The sequence below is a fragment of the Rutidosis leptorrhynchoides genome, chromosome 6 (assembly GCF_046630445.1).
Source record: "Rutidosis leptorrhynchoides isolate AG116_Rl617_1_P2 chromosome 6, CSIRO_AGI_Rlap_v1, whole genome shotgun sequence".
NCBI classification, from domain to species: Eukaryota; Viridiplantae; Streptophyta; class Magnoliopsida; order Asterales; family Asteraceae; genus Rutidosis; species Rutidosis leptorrhynchoides.
The window spans coordinates 381,298,639-381,310,673 of record NC_092338.1 but is presented as its reverse complement, the minus strand read 5'-3'; the positions used below and the strand labels follow the sequence as shown (position 1 = coordinate 381,310,673).

General features: G+C 32.1%; 1 protein-coding gene across 1 annotated transcript; it reads left to right on the top strand.

Annotated features, from left to right (window-relative positions):
* The first annotated feature begins 6,720 nt into the window (after positions 1 to 6,720).
* LOC139854947 (uncharacterized) lies at positions 6,721 to 9,965 on the top strand. Its single transcript, XM_071844216.1, has 2 exons — positions 6,721 to 9,174; positions 9,618 to 9,965. The coding sequence occupies exons 1-2, from the start codon at positions 6,721 to 6,723 to the stop codon at positions 9,963 to 9,965; spliced, it is 2,802 nt and encodes a 933-aa protein (XP_071700317.1).
* Positions 9,966 to 12,035: the final 2,070 nt, after the last annotated feature.

The window sequence follows — 12,035 nt, the reverse complement described above, 5'->3', positions numbered from 1 at the left end:
CTTGAAAATCCCGAATTAGAAGTTCTAAATGAATCGGCCATACAAGATAACTTTCCTGATGAATATCTATTGAAGATAGATTATAGTGAAATTCCATGGTTTGCAGACTATGCAAACTACTTAGTATGTGGATTCCTTGAAAAAGGGTTGTCGTACCAAAAACGAAAGAAATTCTTTAGTGATATAAAACACTATTTCTGGGAAGATCCACATTTGTTTAAAAGTTGTCCCAATGGAATAATACGCCGATGCGTATTCGAAGATGAAGCTAGTCAAATCTTAAACCATTGTCACACAGGACCAACAGGAGGGCATTATGGGCCTCAAATCACAGCAAGAAAAGTCTACGATGCCGGATTCTATTGGCCTACAATTTTTAAAGACGTACACCTTCTTTGCAAATCTTGTGATGCATGTCAAAGGGCCGGAAAAATAAGTCAACGTGATGAAATGCCACAAAATGTCATTCAAGTATGTGAAGTATTTGACATTTGGGGTATTGACTTTATGGGTCCATTTCCAAAATCTCATTATAATCTCTATATTCTCGTTGCCATTGATTATGTATCTAAATGGGCGGAAGCACAAGCTCTCCCAACTAACGATGCACGAGTTGTACTCAACTTCTTAAAACGTCTTTTTGCTAGGTTCGGAACACCGAAAGCTTTAATAAGTGATCGGGGTACTCATTTTTGTAATAATCAACTTGAGAAAGTTCTTAAAAGATATGGAGTAACTCATAAAATCTCTACTGCTTATCATCCACAAATAAGTGGACAAGTTAAAAATACCAACCGAGCATTAAAACGTATTCTAGAGAAAACTGTAGGATCAAATCCAAAGGAATGGTCCATGAAATTGGAGGATGCACTATGGGCTTTTAGAACAGCCTACAAAACTCCAATTGGAACCACACCTTTTAGACTCGTTTACGGAAAAGCATGTCATCTTCCAGTAGATATTGAGCACAAAGCATTTTGGGCTTTGAAGACATGTAATCTTGATTTACATGAAGTCGGACGTCTACGGTTAAGTCAACTAAACGAATTAGAAAAATTAAGACATGAAGCATACGAAAATTCGTTAATCTATAAGGAAAGAACGAAGAAATGGCATGATAAAAGAATCAGAAGTTCAAAAGAATTTAAAGAAGGAGACAGAGTTCTTCTTTTCAATTCACGATTCAAGCTATTTCCTGGAAAATTGAAATCAAGATGGTCTGGACCATTCATAGTCAAAAGAGTTTTCCCGTACGGAACAGTAGAATTAATAAATTCAAATGGGATTGAATTTAAGGTTAATGGTCACAGAGTTAAACATTACATAGATAATCTAATGGAAGTTGAAGATGAAGTTAATCACAATTTTGACACCACAGCTAACTAAGTGTGGGAAGGTTCGAATCTTTTTAGGATAATAGTTATATATGTTAGAGTTAGATATTCTGTTTTCGTGTAGTTCTCGAGAATGGAATCCGAATGGTCTTTCCCTAGCAGACCCTAAAGAACTAGTCTTCTCCCCCCATTCTGAATTTTTATTTTTTTTAGGTTTTAAGAGATGAAGAATTCCTTTGATCTGAACCATGGTCTAATGCTACATGCTATGATTACTAAATGTAATAATGACACCCTTCCGAGTGAACTGGTATCATTCATAAGAGGCAAAATGGACGGAGTAAGAAAAGAACTCGGGAAAGATCATCATAAGATACATTTTGGTAAAGGAAAATCAAAATCCGCAATAAAAAGAAGAGCACGACACCTTGAAAGATGTTAAAAATGTGGAAAATGGTCACACGAAGGTAAATGTTCAAATAATCAAAAATATTCAAATACCAAATTTGTTACTCTATGCAGAGAAGGACCGTTCATATGTTTAGAAGAAAAGATATTGAAGAATCTAGGTTACGCTTACGTAGCTATGGAGAACTAAATCACACGACTCTCCTATGAGTCAGCTAAAGCAGGTCTCTGAGAATTCTTTCTCATAGGTAAGTATGTACAGTTTTTATTTTTATTTTTATTGCTTTTAACCTTTTGATAATAAATGCTGAATCGTTCGCTATAAAGTATTAAATTGGTATTCAATAAAATTAGGTATGCAAAACCGAAATTATTGATATCATACAAAAATTTATTACATCACTGCGAAGTTTACCGTTTATTCTTAAGGAATAAATATCTTTAATCAATCAACCCAAAATATTTCAGAAATTCGTCAGGAGTAAAACTAGGTTATGGAACCTAAATTACTTTACCAAAAAGAGGGGCGTATATTTTTGATAATATTTGATTGATTAAAGTGGGATAAAAAGACCAAAAAGATTTTTAATTTTAATTTTTACCATGTTTTTAAAATTAATAAATTAATATTAAATTATTATTGTAAATTTCTAAAACCAATATATTTAAGTTTGTAAATATTTGAAAAATTAATATTTTCAATATAAAGTATGTAAAATTAATGTATAAAAATATTAATTATATTAATATGAATTTTTAATTTTATGCATTTTAAATTTAAGTTTGGTGTGAATTTAAAAATAAAAATTTACTTTATTTCATTAAGTTAAAATTTTAATATTTAAAATTTGTCGTGAGTTGAAGACTAGGTCGTTGAACCGAAATTGCTTTACCCAAGGGAGGGGCGAAAAATTTTGTTTTTCATTATTTTTAATATTATTGATCTAAAGTATACCAAAAAAAAATATTAAAAAACCCAAAAATCTTTGCTTTTAAAACAATGGCTTTAAAAACGACAAATTTTAAATTTTTTCGAGGAACGGACTAGGTAAACATACCGAAACTACCTAAAGTAAAAGGAAACAAAATTTAAAAAAAAAAATTATTCATTTAAATTTTTTTAATAAATAAAGGTTTTATAAAAAAATATAATAAAAATATTATGTATGTTTGTAGTTTATCTAATGTACAAAACAGGGTAAAACAGCGCACTTTCAAAGACTGGCATTAAGTTTAGCAAAAGCTATTAATTTTGACGACAAAATGAAAAATATATGTGAAATAACAACTGCAGGAATGAATAAATGATGTGCACCATTTATCATTCAGCAAACAAACGTCAATATGTTTGGAAACTTTGGTAAAATTTAATCATTTTTCTACGCTAATCACCCTCAATAATTTAAAAAATTACTGATTTCTTGCAAATGAGGGCATTGCAAGATCTTAAGTGTGGGAAGGGGTTAAATTCTTTCTGATTTTAAAAAAATTTTAACTTAAACACTTGGTTACCATTAAAAATACTAGTAACGCAGTAGTTGTATTAGAATCTAGTGCTCTCTAATAATAAAGAACAGCCCTAGTCTTATATACTGACTACCCAATTCTAGTAAAAATTTTCAAAATTTTCAAATAAATGAATTCAAAATCATGTTTATACATATTTATGAACGATAAAACTAGGTGTTAAACACCGAAATTATTGTTACCTCGGAAAGGACATAAATTGAGAAACAACCTAAAATGTTAGAATTCATTTAAAATGGAATAGAGGACAATAAAAAGGCAAAGAAAGGAAAATAAAAGCCAAGTGTGGGAAAAATTTACCAAGTTATTTAGAACATATGTCACATATTTTTGTACAAATAATTGAAGATACTTTTGTTTTGGACAATTTTAATCAGTTTTACCCAGTTTATTGTAATATAAATAAAATTTAAAAGGAAGTAAAGTCTTCCGAGAGAAAAAGAAACGCGCTTCTTGATTTAGGTCAGGAAGTTGTCGTCCAGACCAGTTGTAGAGTCTACGAAAAACCTTGAAAAGTTTTCTCGAAAATCAGCTGGAAATCCACGGACCTCAGCATCAAACAGGGTCGCCAAGTGGTCACACTTATCCTAACCATGAGAGGATCTGTCTCGTATAATGGGGGGTACCGTGCAAATTAGCTTATAAGACTAATGAATCAGATCCCCAGAAAGGATAATCTCCTTAAAGATCAAAAATTAGCTTTTAAGCCTGATATTACTCAATCCTTGAGATTGACTTTTAAAGATTGAGAATTACAAACTCATGGAATTCGATGATATCTAAACTCGAGCTTGAACGAGAAAATATTTTGATCAAATTACAAACCGATTTGTTTTCTGAAAACCCATTTTCAATGCGTTCATTACCATTGAACGTAAAATCCTAGGAATTCACCTAGAATTCATTAGGTCACCTGAACCAAATCGGGTGTCAACCGTAAGAACGGTGGTTACATAGCATGGTCAAAGACAGGACCTTGTGCCAGACCGAAAAATTATAGGGTGATCTTTACTATTGCTCCTACAAAGGATAGTAATTGTATCCGACACGATATACACCATAATCAAAAGCATGTCACAGGACATTGCCTTAACAGTTGCTTGTTCAACGCTTTCCTTTACAACCGGACAGTAGTTTACCGAAAGGTAATATACGGAGCAAGTATACTGGACGTGTTGCTTTCCCAATACAAGGTTAGCAAGTGGGTGACACAAAACCTCAAGTTTTAAGCTAAAATTTTCAAATTTGAAACCCACCAAACCCACAAAAACAATTTGCAAACATCGGTGAAGGGTTATTCCGGAAAACTTATCTAGGGTAAAAGCTAGATTGAATTTTCAAAAAGATCAAATGTTTTCATAAAGATCCAATTTCCTAAAGGATCTAAATTTTCATAGTCATGTGAGACTGTAAACCACAATGTTACTACCATTGTTCATACCGCCAAATCGGAATCACTGATGTACAAAGTGTGAAGAATAAAGAAGTGATTCTAGTATTTTTATTTCAAGACTATATTGCTTGAGGACAAGCAACGCTCAAGTGTGGGAATATTTGATAATGCTAAAAACGAACATATATTTCATAGCATTATCCCTCAAGAAAGACAAGCTTTTAGTTGCAATTGTTCTATTTACAAGTAATATTCGTTTAAATAATAAAAGGTGAAGACAAAAGACAGATTCGATGAATTGAAGACGCAAACGACCAAAAAGCTCAAAAGTACAAAGTACAATCCAAGAGGTTCAAATTATTGATGAGAAACGTCTAAAAGTTACAAGAGTACGAGCCGCAAAACGCAAAATATAAGTCAACTACGCACATGAATATAATATAATATATAATTAATTCTTAAAAATTATATATATATATTATATTATATATTAAAACCGTCGGAAAACAAGAAAACAAACTATGTGAGCTGGATTCCTGCTCCATGCGATCGCATGGCCTGGAGGCCTAAATCGCATGCGATCGCATGGCCTACTTTTTCTGGCCACATTCCTATAAAAGGCGCAGTTTTGGTCGAATGTTAACACATCTTTCTCTACTCTCTATCTCTCACAGATATATATATATATATATATATATATATATATATATATATATATATATATATATATATATATATATATATATATATATATATATATATATATATATATTATAATTTTAATTTTAATTTTAATTTTAATTTAAGATTAATAATAATAAGGGTATGTTAGCGAATGTTGTAAGTGTGTAAGTCGAAATTCTGTCCGTGTAACGCTACGCTATTATTAATCATTGTAAGTTATGTTCAACCTTTTTAAATTAATGTCTCGTAGCTAAGTTATTATTATGCTTATTTAATACCGAAGTAATCATGATGTTGGGCTAAATATTAAGATTGGGTAATTGGGCTTTGTACCATAATTGTGGTTTGGACAAAAGAACGACACTTGTGGAAATTAGACTATGGGCTATTAATGATCTTTATATTTGTTTAATTGAATGATAGTTCGTCAATTTAATATAAAAATTACAATTGGACGTACCTATAAATAACCATATACACTCGATCGGACACGATGGGCGGGATATTTATAAGTACTAATAATCGTTCATTTAACCGGACACGGGAATGGATTAATAGTTAATGGACTTATTAAAACATGGGTGAATTACATATAAGGAAAATTGGTGTAATTATAGTTTAAGTCCCCAATTAGTTGGAATATTTGACTTCGAGTATAAGGATAATTTGACGAGGACACTCGCACTTTATATTTATGACTGATGGACTGTTATGGACAAAAACTAGATGGACATATTGAATAATCCAGGACAAAGGACAACTAACCCATGGTAATAAACTAAAATCAATACGTCAAACATCATGATTACGGAAGTTTAAATAAGCATAATTCCTTTATTTCATATTTTATCGCACTTTTATTTTTACTGTCATTTTATTTAATTGCACTTTTAATTATCGTACTTTTTAATTATCACAATTTTATTTATTGTCATTTCATTTATCGTACTCTTATTTATCGCACTTTAATTATTGTCATTTACTTTACGTTTTAAATTAAGTTTTATATTTAATATTTTACATTAGGTTTTAACTACGACTAAAGTTTTAAAATCGACAAACCGGTCATTAAACGGTAAATCCCCCTTTTATAATAATAATACTATTTATATTTATATATATATATATATTTATATATTTACAAATTTAGTTTTAAAAATATAGCGTTAAACTTGGCTAGCTCCCTGTGGAACAAACCGGACTTACTAAAAACTACACTACTGTACGATTAGGTACACTGCCTATAAGTGTTGTAGCAAGGTTTAGGTATTTCTAATCTATAAATAATTAAACAACTTGTGTAAAATTGTATCGTATTTAATAGTATTTCCTTGTAAAAATATCACTATTTCGTATACACCTCTACGCACATCAATGGATTGGAATACTTGGATGTACGAGATAGGTCGCGCTACCTCTGAGTTTATTGATAGTCTTGATGAATTTATTACAATTGCCGAGACTGATCAACTAGAAAAAAGAAACACCACAATTAGTTGTCCTTGTAAGAAATGCAAAAATGCACGGTGGTATACTGATTCAACCGATATCAAAAATCATCTAATTGCACACGAATTTATGAGAGGGTACACATGTTGGTCTTTTCATGGTGAGTCATTAGCTGACCTTAACCCGTCTGTTTCGGATAACGATACCGATTATGAAGAAGATTCATACAATAGTGACAATAATGTTAATTTTGATGACATGTTTGAAGATTTGGATATGGAGGATAATGTTGCTGATAAGTATCATGACAGATTGCAACAACTATTTGTTGATGCTAAAAAACCTTTATATACCGGTTGTATGAATTTTACAAAACTTTCCGCCGTTATACAACTGGTTAACTTAAAATCAAACAATGGTTGGAGCGACACAAATTTCACTAGCCTGTTAATGTTGTTGAACAAAATGCTACCAGAAGGTAATGAGTTGCCGGTTTCAACATACCAAGCAAAGAAATTAATGTGCCCAATGGGATTGGAAATACAGAGAATACATGCTTGTCCAAATGATTGTATGTTATACAGGAATGAAGACAAAGACCTTCATCAATGTAAGGTATGTGGTACATCTAGGTATAAACGTGGAAAACCAACTGATAATGTTGATAGTGATGTGTCAGAAAATGGACCTCCTGCAAAATTATTGTGGTACTTGCCTATCATTCCAAGATTAAAGAGATTATTTGCGAATGAGAAAGATGCAAAATTATTACGTTGGCATGCTGAAGATCGTAAAAATGATGGAAAAATGCGACATGTGGCCGATTCACTTCAATGGAAAAATTTTGATAAAGATTTTGGAGAATTTGGGGATGAGATACATAATATAAGGTTCGGACTCAGTTCAGATGGAATTAATCTTTTCGGAGATTTAAGTAGCTGTAACAGCACGTGGCATGTTCTTCTATGCATTTATAACCTACCGCCTTGGCTATATATGAAAAGAAAATACATAATGATGTCTCTTTTGATTCAAGGCCTAAAGCAACCTGGAAACAACATTGATGTTTATTTGCAACCATTAGTTGATGACATGATGGAATTATGGAGTACTGGCATACACGTTTATGATGTTTACAAGAAAGAATACTTTCAACTACGGGTAATGCTTTTTAGCACCATTAATGATTTTCCTGCTTATGGTAATTTGTCTGGATATAGTACGAAGGGGAAAAAGGCATGTCCTATTTGTGAGGAAAATACTCACTCGATATGGCTCACAAATTGTAAGAAACCGGCATTTATGGGGCATCGGAGAGCGCTTGCTGAGAATCACCCGTATCGTAAAAATTCGGATTTATTTGATAGTACTATAGAGGATAGAAAACTACCACCACCATTGGATGGAGAAACTACACGCTCCAAAGTTGCTGATATAAATGTTGTGTTGGGAAAGAAAGGTTTTGGTCCACCCAAAGGTATTTGGAAGAAAAAGTCTATTTTTTGGAAATTACCCTACTGGAAGCATTTACGAGTACGACATTGTCTTGATGTTATGCATATTGAGAAAAATGTTTGTGAAAGTTTGATAGGGTTACTGTTGAACATTCCTAGAAAAACAAAAGATGGAATCAAAGTTAGAAGGGACATGGAATTAATGAATATCAGACCAGAGCTACAACCTAAAGATATTGATGGAAGGTCCACCAAGTTTCTTCCTCCGGCCTGTTACACTATGTCGAAGGTCGAGAAAACTAAATTCTGTCAATGTTTACATGGTATTAAGGTTCCATCAAGATACTCTGCTAACATTAGGAAGTTGGTTTCAATGAAAGATTTGAAGTTACTTGGTATGAAGTCACATTATTGTCATGTACTAATGACTCATATGATTCCTATCGCAATTCGTGGAATTCTACCCAGCCTTATTCGACACACAATAACAAAACTATGCTTATTTTTCAACATGATTCATTCAAAGGTGATTAATCCTGATGTGCTGGATGAATATAAAAGAGATATCATACTTACTCTTTGCGAACTCGAGATGTACTTTCCAACTTCTTTCTTTGATGTCATGGTTCACTCGGTATCTCATATTGTAGGAGAAATAAAGGCATGTGGTCCAGTTTTCTTATGGTATATGTATCCATTTGAAAGATATATGGGTATCTTAAAAGGTTATGTAAGGAACCTTAATCAACCAGAAGGCAGTATCATTGAAGGATATGCATCCGAAGAGGTGATCGAATTCTGCACAAACTATATGGATGGGTTTAAAAGTGTCGGGATTCCACAAAGTCGTCATGAAGTAAGACTTTCAGGTCAAGGGACACTTGGGCGCAAGACGGGCTATTCAAATGTTGCCGAATATCAAGAGGCACATTTTAATGTCTTACAACACACTACATCTACCGATCCGTACATACAAGAACACATGTCATTGTTGAGATAACAAAACCGTAAAAAGAGTGCAAAATGGTTGGCAAATCAACATAAAAAAAACATTTTCAGAATGGTTGAAAGACAAAGTTAGGAAGACACTTCCAAATATTGATAAAACGGTCGAAGCTTTGGGATTCGCCCCTAAACATGTGTTCCAATATCAAGGATATGACATCAATGGCTTACCTTTTACACTAAAGATCAAGATAAGAAAAGTAAAATGCAAAATAGCGGTGTCACGGTGATAGCCTCATTGACGGAATTCACCATGGTCAATCGTGAGGAAAGATCAAGGATCGCTAAAAAATTTATTATGGTGTCATTCAAGAAATATGGGAATTAGATTATGGTAATTCGTACACTATACCCTTGTTCAAGTGTAAGTGGGTTGATAATGATCGAGGTGTTCAAGTTGATGAAGATGGTTTTACAACTATTAATCTGTCCACCAATGGATATAAAGAAGAACCATTCATTCTAGTAAAACTATTTACTCAAGTATTCTTTATCGAAGACCCAAAGGATTGTAGATGGCATGTGGTTCAGTATGGAAAACGACGGATTATTGGTGTCGAGAACGTTGTTGATGAGGATGAGTACGACCAATTTGATGAGTTACCGCCATTTTCAGTCGGTGTTCAACCTTCGAATGAAGTTGTTGTTGGAAATAATACAATCTACTTTAGAGAAGACCATGAGGAAGGAGACGAGGTTGCAGACACATAAAAATTGTTAAAACATATGATTAATTACCTTTTTTTTGTTCAAACATGATTATATTTTTTAATAACTTATGCAACATGTCTTTTACGTCTTTTTTTATTATTTTTTTACCATGAAAAATTTACTTTATGTTATTACCTTTAAAATTAATAATAACAATCTATACAATACAAATTCAAATACAAATAATTCTAAAAAAACATATATATATATATATATATATATATATATATATATATATATATATATATATATATATATATATATATATATATATATATATATATATATATATATATATATATATATATATATATAACATATATATGCACAGTTTTCAATTTTAATACCGGAAACAAACCGCGATCACAAAACCATCCAACTTCTTCGTATAACCTAAACCATCCCAGTTCATTATCAAACCACCAGAAACACCCGAATCCTTCATCATAGAAAGTCAATTATTCTAAACAGGTGATGAAAGAAATCAATTTCGTCCTCACGGCTAAAGGATCGTTGCAAATACATGTACAGATGGTTTTTTTAGTAATCTAATTATTCTTTACTCGAGTATTCTTGTTATAGACGTAATGACCAGAAAATCAGACTTGTAGACCTGAATCGAGTTGTGTGATTACGAAACAATAATCTAAAATTAGGTTACATACATGCACATTTTGTCTTAGATTATTCAGAAAATTGACACATTAGGGTTTAAAAGTGGTTAATAGATGCTGCAGAAAGAGTCTAATATATTTTGTGTTAAAGATGAAATGCCCTAAATATCAGACTATTATACCTAAATCTAGTTGTGTTTATTTGACCATAATTATTATTGTTACCTGCATAACTGATATGTACATATATGTTGATTTTACAGAAGCAGAAATAATCTCTGACGTTATCATTAATGGCTTCTTACAATCGTCCACCATCGTTCAACCACATAATACAATTTTCAGATAAGCTTGAACTGGTGTTGTTTCGTTGCAGTTTTAACATTAAAATTATATATTTTATAAAGCAAAACTATTGTAAGACATATCAGGTTATTATGTTTTGTTAACGGCTTTGCTACATGAATGGTATGTTAACCATTATGATAGCATGGTTCCAAGACATTCTGTTTTCATCCACACACTGCAAGGATTTAAATATGAAGTTACATTTTCGATGACTGATCATAGCCATTTGATACTTGGCGATGGCTGGCTGAAGATCATGAATGATCTTAAAATTGGAGAAGGTGATATCCTTCTATTGACTGGAATCGACAAAAGAAACTACGAGTTGGCTATTTACTCACCTGATATGTTTTAAAAGAATTTTTTTAATCCATTCATATCTTTTAGTGTATTGACTCGAATTCAGGCAACAGTGTTTGAAAATGCTCCATATAGACGTTTCCCTTCATTCATGAAATTCGTCAACGATCCAAATGAACCAGGATTGGTATGGTCATTTTTTGTTATCGCATATGTAACACACATTTAGTATGTGTACATGATTATTATCTTAACAAATTAGTTTTATATTTCTTTAACAAAAATAGCATTATTTTTGATTGGATGTAGATACTGCCAAAGGAATGGTTAACAACAACTTATGGAAACTCAGGACCCAAACAAGAAATGATTGTTCACTTTCAAAGATGGTATAAGAAAAGGGTATGCATAATGTTAGTTGAAGACGATTTAGTCATGTGGGAAAGATGGCCTGAGTTGCTTAGAGACCTTAAATTGGTGTCTTGTGATTGTATGGTCTTTTATGCAACTAATTCGGAAAATCTTGAGCTGGTGATTTATGACCACAGTAGTGTTGAAAAGGGTTGTTTATTAACTTTTCAGCTGATGGACGATGATGTTTCTACTAACTGGGAAAGATGATCAACTTCCCAATCCATTCCTGAAATCATTTATATTGATGATAGTTCAGACAGTGATACCGACGGTGATACCTCAGAAGATGAACCAATGCCTCAACAACATCTATATCCTGAACGTGTTATTATTATCAAAATACCGTCTGGTAAATTGTTGGTACGCTACTTATCTTTTTAAAGTTTAACAATCA